The sequence below is a fragment of the Mirounga angustirostris genome, unplaced genomic scaffold, assembly GCF_029215605.1.
Source record: "Mirounga angustirostris isolate CCGP_5_RB_7025 unplaced genomic scaffold, mMirAng1.0.hap1 SCAF_5, whole genome shotgun sequence".
NCBI classification, from domain to species: Eukaryota; Metazoa; Chordata; class Mammalia; order Carnivora; family Phocidae; genus Mirounga; species Mirounga angustirostris.
In genome coordinates this window covers 176,627,807-176,642,498 of record NW_026991713.1, presented here as the reverse complement: position 1 = coordinate 176,642,498, position 14,692 = coordinate 176,627,807, and the positions used below count along the sequence as shown (strand labels likewise).

Here is a 14,692-nt window from a genome sequence, read left to right as displayed (position 1 = left end):
AAAAATATCTTTTAAGCTCAATTACTTGAGACTGATGAGAAAAGTTAGCGTTCACCAAACCACATAAAATAAACTCTGCCCACAATGATTCTATCCCTGCGAATATGCTCGAAGGAGTCTCACTCAAGACTCACAAGGCAGTTACTCCTAAATAAAAGGAGAAGAAAACCCAGATCACCTCATTCATTCTGAGAGAAGTTATTAAAGATCAGATTCATAGCAAGAGAAAACTGTCAAAAGCACAGAGAGGTTGGGGGACGTGTGAGGACAGGATTCATGGTGCACAGCGGAGACAGCAGAGGGCTCCCATGCAGCCTTCACATTTCTGTCTGTCACTGGGGTCCAGGCTCTATCTGCCCACCTGTGGATGGAAAGGTGGAAGGAACCACACACCAAAGTCAGGCGCTCAGAGACAACGTATCTGCCACCACCGGCCCCTCGCACCGGGCCTGAAGGAGAGGGGAGACTGGCGGATTATACTTTCAGGTGCCCGGGAGGCACATTCCTCGTCACTCAAGCCACAGTTTGCACTAGGGACTTCCACCCCATCGGCACACCACCCTCTCTCCTCCCCATCCCCATCCCCTGGCAAAGAAAATGGATTCCAACTCTGGAGCCTTAGATGCACACAGGAAGTGGGACTTAGAGAGGAGCTTGCTCTCCTTACGTGCATCAGTCCTGCAACAGGCACTTACCAAGCACCCACTGTATGCCCCACACCATAGACACTTGGAGGGTGGTCAGTCACCAGCCCCACGGCTGAGGCAGAGACGCCCTGCGATGGCGCAGCCTGCACACCTCGGTCACAGCAGCTTGGGACACGCTCGAAGCTTGCTTGCTTCCCAGAGGACACCCAAAGCAGAGGAGACCCTCACTGCAGGGAATGGAACAACGCCAAGCCTCCGAGGGCCATGCGGGCCACACGGAAGGGCATCCACGGGCAGAAAAAGCAGCTCTGCATATCACCCTCAAGACACTGGGCTTTCAAGGCGCCCCCGTCCCTCAGTGAGCCACAAGACAGAGCATGGCCTGAGGACCATGAAGGCACGTACCACTGGTCCCAGTGGTAAAGCACTTGGTGTGGTCAACAAACTAAGCTCAGGCCTCCAGGTTCAAATTGGTGGCTCCCAATCCAGGGCAAGTTTGCCCCCAGGGACACCCGTCAATGCCCGGGGACATTTTTGGTTGCCACAGCGAGTAGGGGTGTTGCTAGCAGCTAGCGGGCAGAGGCCTGGAACTGCTACCTACCCTCCAGTGTACAGGCCGGCCCTCGCAGCAAACCATGGGCCTAAAAACATCAGTGAGGCCAAGCTTCAGAAATCTAGGCTAAATACACTATTCTGTCCTGGAGACACAAACGAACCTTCTCTCTCGCCCTTCCCAAGCTGCTGATAAAGACCACATGGCCCAGCTGTCACCCCTCCCCGAAGCGCGCAGAGGCGATTACGGTCTACATGTCAGTGACAGGACCCAGAGCCCTGTCTATGCTCCTGATCCTAAACACCAGCCTTCTGGGAATATGCGAGTAGGAGAGGCCTTGCTGCCCCACCTATGCCAGCCGCCTCTCTCCCGGAGCGGATGCACAGTATCTGGATACTCGGGAAACCCAGGGGAAGCGGGCAGCTGTGAAAAGACTGTTTACGAAAACAAAACCCCAAGTGCCTGAGTGCATAACTATGGGTGCATAACAGTGGTCCACACGGTTAAGGAGAGCCTCCGGGAAGCATCCGGCACACCTTCTCTCACACCTTATACAGAGGGGACCCCCATGAGTCTGCAGGAGAAGGGCCTGGGGTGGGTTCCTTGCACCTGCTCCCAGCTGCTCCCCAGCTCCAAAGAGCAGCCAGGACGCACGCCCTGGGTGCTGGCTTTGGCTCACTCTGAAACCAGGACTAGCAAGCCCCGACTCACAGGCCGGCGTGAAGTCACGTGCACGCACACACACCACACATAATGCGCACGCAGGCAGTCCCTTCCCTTTCCCACCACTTTCCCCAGACGAGGTAGACCACTGGCTCACTGGAAGAATCAGGGCAAGCTCGCCTGCTCTTTGGGGGAAGAAGGAGGACAGAGAAGCGTGGAGCACCATCCGGCAGCGGCGGGAGGGGGGCGGGGATGCCAAGCAGGAGACGCTGGGCGAAGTCTTCCCGAGCAGGCAGACCAACAAGCTTGAGATTCTTTCTCATTATCAGACTTGGCACAGAATCATCAACACACACAGAACACTCGGTTCAGCAACTCAGGGTCAGCTCAGACAACCCACAGCCTGCGCAAGCCTCACCATCTTGACCATCATGGGCAAGGGGGACAGCATGGGCAAGAGGCCCTGGAGTGCCCAGACCGCACCCCAAGGGAAGGCCAGCAGTGAAGGACGTCTCCCCCGGGTCCAGGAGCCCTGCTTCAGACAGGTAACACAACCCACTTCCTGCTTCAGACAGGTAACACAACCCACTTCCAGCCCAGAGAAGTGTGTCAGTGAGACTGGTCCTGTTCAATAGACTCTTTATTTGAAAGATTTTGCAAAACCAACACCAAGTTGAATAGGCTGTGGGCAATGGGGCCTTCTCTTGCCTCGACTAACATAAAAGGAAGGCCATCTACAAGGGGCTAGTGAACAGGAGACAAAGTCCCCTGTCCTGCAGATGGCATCTGGCCCCCGGTCCCCCATCAGCCATCACCTGTGCAACACAGAGCAAGCTTTCCAAGGCCCTGGCCAGGTACCCAGAGCACAGTGACCCCCTATGCCTTTACCCTCCACTCAGCAGAGAAATGACCAGGAGACAAACACCACTGCAGCCCCTCAGCAGGTCTGCCTGGCCTCATGGGAGGCAAGGCAGGACCAGACGACAAACCAAAGCCTGAGCCTGCAGGGTGGGGGTGCTCGGGGTGCTGGTCCAGGGAGGCTTGGAAACAACACCACCAACTACACCTGGGCCTGCTTTTGATTATCATCGTGCGCCGGCAACTCCCAAACCATCAGTGATAACCGCCCCCGTCAGAAGACCCCCAGCTCCGTCCTCAGCACACTTCTGCCTAGGAGCACACACAACAAACTGCTTACCACATACAGGAAATGTTAATAATACACAAATATGACTCCCTGCGCGTCTGCCAAGCACCATGCTAAGTACTTTACTACATCACTAACGCCCACGACACTGAAGTCATGCCCCCATTCTCCAGATCAGGAAACCGAGGCCACAAGCGGTGAATTGATTTGCCTAAGGTAACAGAGGGCCGCTGCCGCTTAATGTCAACCGTGGCCCCCCTGGACTGAGACTCAGAGGTTCCCATCAGGCCTGAGTAACCCCAGCCCCTGCGAGACCCCCCCATCCCCCCCGCCGCCCCACCCCCATCTCCACATGCTGAAAATACAAAGCAGGCCCCAGAGCAGAAGCAGAGCTAGAGAGAATGAGCATTTGCAACACCTCGGGGACACACACCACAGGTCAGGAGTGCTCAAGGCCCCTTTCAACCCCGGGGATCATGAAATCAAATGACAACTCGGGGCTACACAGGACAAGTCCCTTTTTTGCATAAAGCCACCATTTTCTCCAGGAAATTAAGAAAAAGTTAAATACGATTTGAGATACATTTAAGAGTCTTTCGGCATTTGAAGAAAATTATCGTGTATGGCATTTACCTATTAAGAGAATCAACTTCCCACCAACTGAACAATAGGCAGACACGGAGCAGAGGCCCATAGGCCTCCAGCTGCCCGAGGCACCCACAAACCCATGCACACCCAATGCACCCCATCACCTCGGAGACCCGACTTCCTCCCTCGTCCTTTCACTGGCCTGTCCCTGAGATTCCGGACTTCCGTAACGCACCAGCCACCCGCACTTGACACAGGGCGCATGGCGTGCACAGCTCTCTGCTCCCAAGCACCTGACGGTGAGGCTGAAGCACCAGCACGCGTCCTGCAACAGAGACCAACTGCAGTCTCCACGGCAGCTTGGACTAAAGCGGGAAATTTAAGAAGTCCTCAGACGTGTGACAGAGCAAACACACCTTCCTGAGTTTTCCCGCAAACGGATCCCTGAGCCTCTGGCTTTCAGTTCTCCCCGGCCAGCCCCCACTTTCCCTGAGGCATCCCCTCCTCACCTGCGGTCATGGTGTCCACGTCCTTGGCCGCCAGCTCTGCCACATCTGACCTCTTTCTTAGCTCAAACCTCCGGGACAAGCCTTCTCGGGGTTTCCATAACTCCTGGATCAAGAGGGGCTTCTCGTTATCCCCAAAGACCCGAAAGCACTGGGCTTGCCAGCACTGCCCCGAGTCACCGGCCTGGCCCACCACATCACACAGCACGTACTGGCTGGCACACTCGGGGCTCAGGGCATAGCGCTCCAGGGCCTCCTTCACCAGCTCCTGGGCGCTGGACATGCCGGTGGCCAGGACGCTCTTGTAGTGGGTTCCCGTGCAGACGCTGTCCCCGAACACCTTCAGGACCCCAGGGGCCGAGAGCTGGGTGGAGAGTTCCGCGGGGTCGTCGCTGGCGCCCAGGCTGGAGAAGGTGGCGTCCAGGTCACGGTACTTGTAGCTCAGCGTCCGGGACAGCATGCTGGACAGCAGCTGGCTCTGCCGCTTCAGCTTGCTCTTGGTGGGTGGAGACATGATGAAGTGGGTCCCATAAAACATGGTGGGCCAGTCGTCATGGACAAGGACTGAGGGCTCTGGCCAATGGCACAGAAAAGGCTGTGTCCTGGGAGAAAAACATACGCTGGGTTAGCATCACCATCATGAGTGGCAAGAGCAAACAAGGCTCAAGTGAATTCTGGCGGACTTACTAGGCCATCCAGGGCCATGTCCCAACACAGCCAGCAACCTCTGGCCAAGCGCCACCAGAGCACCTGAGTCAGAATATGACTGAAGCCAGCAGGGGCCGCAGGAGACAAAGCGGGTCTGAATGGCCCGAAACACCCTTCAAGAAACACCATTACCAGGAAGCACGAAGAGGTCACCAAGAGGTAAGACCCGCTCGGCCGCAGGGTTCTGACTTCTGGATGAGCCTACTTGCCTAGCAGAATCGCGACAGGGCTGGCCTAGTCCCGTGGGAGGCAGCCCACAGAGGGCAGCAAGCCTGATCTCCTTAAGCTCAGCCTCTCCTACACCACAGCCTCGAATACGGGAAATCAATCACAAGCACCCATGGATCTAGGAAAACAGGCAAAGTCACGGACATGTTAACAGAGTCCTGAGTGATCAGACGCTCAGAACACAGATTCCCTCAAAACACGGCTCCTCGATGACTGGTCCTGGCTTGGAGGAGCTGCTTCCCTGGGACAGCAGCTCTACAATGTCCACACGACCACAACGGACACAAAAGGGCTCTTCCAGAACCAGTGGAGGCATGACTGGAATGTATGCATTCCACCCACCGCATCCTGCCTGGTATTCAGGCCCGGGCCAGGCCAGAGATGCAATCTTGCTGGGAAAATTAGAAAACAGCTCTGGGACGCTTTGGTGTGTCATGAAATCATAATTCTAATGCACCTAGAGCTTGAAGGACTTAGGATTCTAAAGAGAGAGTTTACCAGGTTCCCCCCACTCCCCGCCCAGGCGCTGTGGGAACAGGAAGACAGTCTCTGCTTCATAAACACCAAAGCTTTGCAACAAGTCGGGGACACTGAAAAACCGTACCCATCTCCTAACTACCCTACTCCCAACCTCTGTGCTCATGCCCTCGCCAGAGACAACAGCAGACAGACTGACCAAGACAAGTCTACTCTCTGAAGGCTCTGGAAACAGTGGCCCAGGTCCCAGGGAGTACAGCAGGGGGCACCTGCCTCTGCGACAAATGTCAGCACTCACTCGGCTGGCGTCAGTGCCCTCAGTCCTGACCCACTCCTGGCTCCACGGGCACTGGGAAAGGCTTTCTGGAAGTGAAGCTGTGCGCTTCAGGCAGGAGAAAGTCACTGAGGAGCCCCCAAACAAAAGGACCACACTGACCCACAAGGTGGACCTGTGCTTGCGCCTCTCGCAGGCCGTCCTCTAGGCTTCCGTCACACTCTCTAAGTCCCTCACTCCGTCCAGGGCTGTTAGGAACAAGTGTGGAAGCAGACCCACCATTTAACTCCTCTAGAGCCAGCCTGGGTCTGTCAGCCACCATACATCGTCAGAGAAGCCCAAACTCTTCAAAATGCTTCCAACAGCTTCTTGCACCAAAGATGAGGTTCCAAACACTGACGCCTGCCACTCAGGGGTGGGCAGGGGACGCTGCTGTTCTACAGCCTATCATCTGTGCCTTCCCCCAGCAAAGCTCTTTATTACACACCAGCTTCCTGAAGACTGGAGCTCGCACAAAGCAGTCAGTGTCCTAAGCAGAACATTTGGGGCTCTCTCTGGCCTCCGTGAATTGGGCTAGAACGGCGTCGTTTCTCTCCCCCTCAGGAATGTACGACCCATCTCCTTGTGAAATCCTAAGGAGGCCAGAGCTGGCCATGGCCTCCCCACATGGGCCTGTCAAACGCAACTGAAGCGTTTCGGCTAGTACCTGCATGCCCAGTTTGCACACCACACCAGGAGCCCATTCCCACGCGAGCCTTCCGCGAGTTACACAACCTGCCTCTCAGGACACCCCGGCTCGGAAGCCTCTGGGCCAGCACCTTCTCAAAGGACCTGAACCCTCCACAGACACTCTGCTTACCAGGCCGCCTCCTTCAAGCACAGGCCCCAGGGTCTCAGCCCAAACCCAAAGTGGCCCAGAGGCTTGGAAGGTGCTGCCTTTCGAAAAGATGTCTGAATGTGAACTTAAATATGATGCCATAAGCTGAGAGAAAGGCGCCCAGATACAGCATAGAAGGGAACTGCTATTCCGTGCCTGGCATGGGGTCCAGGTTCTGTAAGGTCTGAAGCATATACAACTCTGCCTTAATAAACAAGAAATAGAAACTGACACAGCTGCTGGGTCCCCTCCCTGGGGCCTCAGAATTGAGCTCCCCTCCCTTCTCTTCAGCAGGATTCCAAGGCAAAGTTCGCAAAATCACATCAAGAGCAGAGAAAATGTAGGACAGACTGTGATCTTTTCTCTTCGGGAGCTCCTTCTTAAGCCCCAAGAAGTCCAGGCAAACAGACCCTGGTCTGTGTGGTCTCTCTAGTCAGGAAGCCTTTTTCTCCCCATGGTCACTCTCTCTGTGGCCATCTGCAGAGAACAGCCCCCGACGGCGGCCACGTGTTCCCTTGTCAGCGTCCTTCGCAAGTGCAAAATGCAGAGGACAACCTATTTGTCCCACCGTGCTGGCTGACAGTCCCCAGCAAGGGCAAGAGCAAAGACACACCCTCCAGAGTGGGGCGCGCCCTGGGTAACCCGATCTGGGTTTTGGAGGCATGACCTGTCGTTCCCTTTGCTGCCCACTTCTCTTCTCTTTCACACAAATATTTGGGGGAAACACAGGCCCAGGGTGTAGGACACTTGCTGTCGCTTCTCTTGGGCGATGTTTTTCTCTTGTTCTCCAGGAAGAATCCAACTTCTGATGAAAACAAGCTCAAGTCACACCAGTGAGTGCAGTGAGCGAGGTCAGTGCCGGGCCGATGAAATGGGTGGAGGCACTCGGCCGGCTCAGGCTCAACACCGCAATGTGGAACTCATTAGAATTTCCACCAGGACAGGGAAGCAAGAGGGTAGACTCTCTCAGGCTCTGCTTTCTCCCCACCCGCCGTAAATCCTACCTTGACAGCTCTAGCCAGGGCAGTGCTTTCAAATACAGAAATAATTTAATCAGATGTAATTCGGACATGCTATCCTCTTGAGAGGGTACTTTTTCCACCCGTGGGATTAAGGACTGGCTCCTCTCTGGAATGCACAAGAGGTGCTAACTGGAGACACCTGTATTCACCCTTGACTTGCAAATTCTTTTGGGCAATTCAGATTAACCAAACACTTAACAAGGTGTGTGTTGGGGGGGGGGTTGCTGAGCAGGCGGGTCTGCAGCCCCCCCCCCCACGGCGGTCCCACCAACCAGCTCTCTGATGCGAAACAAGCCGGTTTCTTCCGCGGGGCCCCCAGGAGCTCCAGTCCAGCATCTGTTTTCTTAGATGCAGTATTGTCGAGGGGCTGGGGGTGGCACCGAAATAGCTGGGAGACCATGCTTTCAGCTGGCACACGAGTGGGGAACGCGCCGCTGTGGGAGCAGGAAAACCAGGACCGGCTGTGGGCTGTGGGCGGGGAAATGTCACGCCGACCCTGGAGGCAGGGCGCTGACACCCGTGCCCTGCTCCCCCGCGGCGCCCGCGCTGCCAGACCCCCTCGACGGGACCACCAGGGAGACTGAGGCCCTGGGGTGCCCTGCAGTGGGGGGCCAGACTCCCGGGTCTCGGGAACGGTGGCCGAAGCTCGCCCGATTCGGGTCCCGCCCCCCAACCCCCGGGGCCGCGCCCGGGGCCCGACAGTGACTGGTCTCCATGGCAACCGGACAAGCCCGGCCGAACGGCCCGGGAGATGCCCCGTGAGGGCCCCGTTGCCCCAGCGCGCGCCCCGCGGCCTCCCCGCCGGCCGGCTCCGCGCCCCGGGGCCCCGGACGCCGCTCCTCGCGCACCCCGCACTCACCTCCGGCACAGCTCGCCGCCGCCGCGGTCCCGCGCGGCTCCCACACCGCCGTTAGCCCGCGCCCGCGCCCGCGCCCCGCGCCCCGCGCGTGGCGCGGCGCCTCCTGCCGGCCGCCCAACGGACGGGGCGGGGCCTTGCGGGGGCGGGGCCTGTCGGGCGGGGCGGGGCCTCCTCGGCCACCCGGCTGAGGGGTGGGGCCTCGTGGGCGGGGCCGGTGGGGCGGAGCGGGGCCTCCCCTGCCGGCCACCTAAGGGCCGAGGATGAGGCCTCGAGGGGGTGGAGCCTCGAGGGAGGGGCGGAGCTGGTGAGGAGTTGGGCTGAGCGCCAGCGCCACCTACCGGCCAATTTATGGGCGTGGGCGTGGCCTCGAGCTTAGGGGCGGGGTCTCCGGGGAGGGCGGGGCTGGCTGCGGAGAGACGGGACTAGGCCGCCCACCCCCGTCTGCAGCTCAAGGGGTGAGGGCCTCTGCAGGAGAGGCGGGTCTGTGCTAAGCTCAGGTGCACCACTTGCTGGCCTGAGGCTCTGGGGGGACCGGCGGGCTGTTTTGTCCCCACTTTCTAGACCCCCAATGAACAGGCCCAGAAAACCGAGAGAGAAAGGTAAAGCAAACGCCTACCAAAAAGGGGACGACTCCAATATATGAACATCTAAGACCCTGACAAGGGTCCCTCCTCCCCTACGATCTGTCCCCCACCCAGCAGCCAGAGTTTTAAATGACAAATCAAATCATGGCACTTCTGCTTAAAACGATGCAAAACGGGGCCAGGTCAGCTCCAGGGCTCTGGCCCCACCGCCCTCCTCGGGTAAGGTGTTTTAACAGAAGCTCATGTCCTTAGAACTCTGGCACCAGTCCTCCCGCTGGGGAAAGACCCGTCCCTTTGTCCACACCTGGGGGATTCACGTGGTCTTGGATGTAGATGCCGAATTCTGCCCCTGGCAGTGAACCTTTTTGTTGACAGCTCACTATTGGGGTAGAAAGTCTTATAATAGTGACTCCATATATGCAAGAGGAAAGGGGGGGCAGTCATTAATGGACCACCTACTGTATCACTTCACTTAGAGCTCACATTGTCTCTTGGGAGGCAGATGTTGTTGCTTCCACTTTTCAGATGAAGAAAAAAAGGTTCAGAGAGACCAGACAGAGGTAGAGCCAAGAACTGAGGCTGGGACTGTGTGATTGTATAATACCCTTTACAGAACTCCCCACATACACACGGGAACGTTTATAGGACTCCCCACAAACCTCCCCAACCTTGACCCTCAAAAGGCAAATATCAGGGCTGGAAGGAGAGCCTGAGGTTAGTTCTGTGTTCTCCTCCCAAGCTACTTCTCACCATGACCCAGGCCCTGCACCCCTCTTCAACAGGGCTTGGCAAACGATGGCCTGTGGACTACTGTTTTTGTAAACAAGGTTTTATTGAAACATGGCTATCCCCATTTATGTATTGTCTAACCATTTTCCTGCAACAGAGGCTTTACAGCCTGGAATAACCTAAAGTAAATATTACCATCTGGTTCTGTACAGGAGTTTGTGGCCCCTGTTCTTCAGGATTCCCCTAGTAATGCCAACTATATGGCATGACTACACTGTTTCACACATCTGGGGCTTGGCTCAGGCCTTGGAACACCTTTCTCAACTGTATTCGCTTTCAAGAACTGCCACAGCAAAACACCACACCCCGGGCGGCTGAACCTGCAGACATTTATTCTCTCATGGTCTGGAGGCTAGAAGGCCAAGATCAAGGTGTCAGCAGGGTTGATTTCTCCTGAGGCCTCTGTCTTTGCCCTGCAGACAGCTGCCCTCTCCCTGCGTCCTCACGTGGACATCCCTCTGTGTCTGTGTCCTAATCTTCTGTTACAAGGACATGAGTCATAGTGGATTAGCGCCCACCCCAATGACCTCGAGGTGCCTTAATCACCTCTTAAAGGCCCCACCTGCAAATACAGTCGCATTCTGAGGCATTGGGGGTCAGCGCTTCAATCTATGAATTTTAGAGGGACACAGTTCAGCCCTAACACTCATCTTCATCACTCTTCCAATCCCCACTGGCCAATCCCCACTCTTCCTTTAAGACTCAGATTCGGTGTTAGTTATGCAGTAGCCGACCTCCAAAGGGATCCCCAGCGGGCCCTCCAGCCTCAGCAGCCTTCAGACGGTGCTGCTCTGACCAACATGCTGACTGCATCTCATGAGGGACCCCGAGTCAGACCCACCCAGCAGAGCTGCTCCCAAATTCCCAACCCTCAGAAACTGCGGGATGATAAATGTTTCTTATTGATTTAACCCACTGAGTTTGGGGGCAGTTTGTTATGCAGCAATAGACAGCTAATACGCCTTATCCAGGAAGGGCTCCCTGCCCTCCAGACTTAGATCTGCACCCCTCCCCTGTGCTCCCACGGGTTCACATTATATCAAACTATGTTCCTTAGATGCAAACGAGAGGTTACTCCTCGGCCTATGCTCCTCCATGACTCCCCCTTGCACTTAGAATAAGGCAGGGCTCAAACCCTACCCAGCTGGCCTGCTGATCGTTCCAATGCCCCCTCCATCCCAGCGCACCAGCCGCACAGAACTTCTGTTCTCAAATGCACTAGGCTCATCCCCTCCTCTGAAACCTGTCCCCTTGCTGTCTCCTCTTCCCAAAATGCTCCTCCTCTTGTGTCTGGATGCTGGCACTTTCCCCTCACAAAAGTCAGCTCCACTCCCATCTCCAGACCATTCTCTCCACGGCCACCCCTTTGGTCCTTTTCTATCTCATTACCTGTTTCATTTAACTCATAGGCGCTTATCACTATTTGTTGAAGTATTTGCTGGAGTATTTAACACCCAGTGGGGTTTGTGTTCTGTAAAGGCAGGCACCTCATTTGCCTTTTTTACTGCTAGACTATTGAGCCTACAGGTGCTCAATAAATACTGGTTAAATGAGTAAACAAAGGAATGAATAGATTTCCACCCATCGCCTTCTCATCCCCTCAGCTGGAAGCTTATCAAGAGCAACAACTGAGTTTTATTCATCCGCGCCAGGCCCCTGGGCAGGTGAGCAAAACAAGTTTTTGAGCTGCAAGGTTGAACGTCTCTGGAAATCCACGGAATAAAACGGAGTGTTGAACTGCCCTCCGTGGCCACCAGAGGGCGGCAGAGTCCCGGGACGCCATCAAGGAAAGGTGCAAAGGAGCCCAAAGAAAAAGCATCTGGTGAAAGTCAAAGAGCAGGGTTCCCAAGAGATGACCTGTCTAGAGGCGGAAAGACTGGGCTCTTGGGGGGACCAGCAGAGAGGAAGGACAAGTGTCGGCAGGCACACACACAGCCTTAGATCCTGGCCTTTCTGTCCTGCGATCCCATTCTCGATGAACTCAGCACCACAACCCATAACGAGCCGCACTCTGGGTTTGGCCATTCCTTGTTAACTCATCAGCCAAAACTCAGTGACTGTTATTTTTCTTGCCGTGTCATATATTGAGCAACTTCCAACCAACAGGTGTAGTACCTCCTGGCCCTGGGAACGTATGGGGTACCCGGATTATAGAGAAAAGATACTTGATATTATTCCGTTTAAAGTTGATATGTCTATTCTGATGTCAATATCTAGTAGGCATCTGGATCTGCAGCTCAGGTAAGATGTTTCATTGGAAAACGCTGATTCCAAGCACAGAGATGGGAAATGAAGCCAGGAGTAGTAGGTGTGTTCAGTCGAAACAAGCAAAGAGTTCCGTGCCATTAAAAGGGATGATGTCAATTCACTTGACTCTTGAGTGCTTGGTCCGTTCTACAGAACCTGAACCACATTTGCTTGATTGTCAAAGATATTAGTCCAGGTGGGACTTGAGAAATCATCTACCCCCGTGGTTAATAAACTATTCAGGTGGGGAAGGCTCTGGAAACTCTAATCCCAGTCTTGGGACTGGGGAACATGTTGAAAAGCTGTATTTCAAACCAAGTAGGAGTTAGGATCAAATAGGACCATGTGATACGATCACAACATAAAATCACGAACATGAGCACAGACGGCCTCAAGAAACACATGGCTGAAACCAAATATGTTTGGCTGAGTCTGACATTTCCATTCATTTTTTTATTTGTTTACTTGATTTGATGCCTGTGAGCATTTCTTATAGAAAGTACCATTTGGTTTATGATGTATGTATGAGAAAAATAATTAAGATTGAGAAAATACGATGCAGTAACTTTTTTGAAATGAGAATTGGGAACACGTGGTCATTTTTCGAATTGGGGTGAAAGAGCTTGGTCCAGCTGGAGATCTTTCTATCACCCAAGGAAAGACATGTGTGAGAGCTCTTCATCTAATTCAGTGTCTACATGAACCCACAAGAGGCTAATGGACTTGCCCAAGAACACAAAATTTTAATAATACCATCACTTCTCCATTGTCAAACGCATTCAAGAGAGGTGAAGTGGGATAGATCGGGAATATTAACGGTGATTATTTCCGGGTGATGGAGTTCGAGGCAGTTGCCAAAGACAGCCCTATCAATACGTCCGCATCCCACACACCCTTCTCCCACTGTAACTCGGACTCTCCTCCATCAGGTGATGCGGAGGAGGTCTGCCTTCCCTCCCCCCTTGATCATGGGAGGACTTTTTTTTTTTTCCTGGAAGGACTTTTTAGCTGTGTCAACTGTAGAATATAGCTGAAGTGAAGACTTCCAGGGCTAGGTCATAAAAGACATTTGTCTCCTACCTGGCTCTTTCTTTCTCTTGGGACCCAGCTGCCCTGTTGTAAAGGGAAGCCCAGACCAATGGGGAAGTCACTTGGTGTGTATTAAGATGTCTTTGCTTTTGATGTTTTCATATCTGGGCCTTTATACCAACCATGGGAAGACTGCCCCTCCCAGGAGTAGCCAATCTCTGGAGAGAGTAAACAACCCACCTGTGAGCCATACGTTTCATATGCAAAACCACCAGTCTGGAGACCAGCCTTCCCCACCTTCTCTGTTTGGCTCACATACTCCAGACCAATACTCCCCTGTCCTCATCACCCCAGGACCAAATGCCACACAACAAGGGACAGCCCCCCTATGCACCAGAGCCTGCGGAAATTCCTCAAACTAGCCAATCCTAAATCTGCTAATCCTAAACCTCCTCTGTTCCCTCCCTCAGAAGCCACAATAAACCTGATACCCATGTTTTCTCCTTGCTCTCTGCCCCCTTACCCTAGTGCTTCCCCATGTGGCCCCGTGTGGCATCCCGTGCCCCCTCCCCCGGGAACTGTGAAGGACAAACTATCTTTTCCAGGTCAGTCATCTCCTGATCTCTTGGCCTTACCATCCCGGAATAATAAAATCTACATTTTGAAACAGGATCTAGCCGGCTGCCAGTGTGCCCCACCGGACTTGTGAGTGAATGTGCCTTTAGACGATCTTCACGGCCAGCCCTCACATCCTCAGGCTGAGGCCCAGACTCTGAATTCCCGACTGACGGAAGCCATGAGAGGTGCCGATGATTATTGCTGTTGGAAGCCACTGTATTTTAGGGTTGTTTTGCAGCAAGAGACAGCTAATGCAGGCTTTTTCATTTACTTTATGCTTTTCCAAACACTCCAAATCTTCTACAGTGAACAGAGACTGCTTTGATAAAAAGAATGAACAGATGTTATGTTTTTTAATAGCATTTTTTTGTTTTAAAGATTTTATTTATTTGAGAGAGAGAGAGAGCGCACGTGAGTGCACAAGCCAGGGGAGCGGCAGAGGGAGAAGCAGACTCTTCGCTAAGCAGGGAGCCCGACCCGGGACTCGATGCCAGGACCCTGGGATCATGACCTGAGCCGAAGGCAGACGCTTAACCGACTGAGCCACCCAGGGGCCCCTGGACAGATGTTATTTTTAAAAAGACAGCTGGACAAGAGTGAGGCATCTTGAATTTTTATTTTTTTAAGTTTTTCTATTCCACGGCAAACAATAACATACACCGGCAGGATTTTTCCTCTTCGCTACAAATGTTGATCAAAGGTTGTGTTAATACAAAAAAGCAATTTCACAAACACAGAGAGGGTCCAATACCAGCAGGACATTTTTGAAAAGGCATGCCACAGATACCAGTCTCCAACACTCTCAACACCATATACGTCTAGAAAAACAAGTGTGAAAGGCAGGCAGAGTTCCTGCTCCCAGCCCCCCACCCCCAA

At 54.1% G+C, this 14,692-nt stretch overlaps 1 protein-coding gene across 2 annotated transcripts in view; it reads right to left on the bottom strand.

Annotated features, from left to right (window-relative positions):
- Nucleotides 1-8,666, bottom strand: part of RADIL (Rap associating with DIL domain) — a 61,274-nt gene extending 52,608 nt beyond the window's left edge. For both annotated transcript variants that reach the window (XM_045875885.3, XM_064593359.1), the window contains exons 1-2: nucleotides 8,550-8,666; nucleotides 4,108-4,706 (exon numbers count right to left, since the gene is read on the bottom strand). In XM_045875885.3, coding sequence (XP_045731841.1) covers nucleotides 4,108-4,642 — 535 coding nt within the window. In that variant the 5' untranslated portion in view covers nucleotides 4,643-4,706; nucleotides 8,550-8,666. The remainder of the gene's footprint in view (nucleotides 1-4,107; nucleotides 4,707-8,549) is intronic.
- Nucleotides 8,667-14,692: the final 6,026 nt, after the last annotated feature.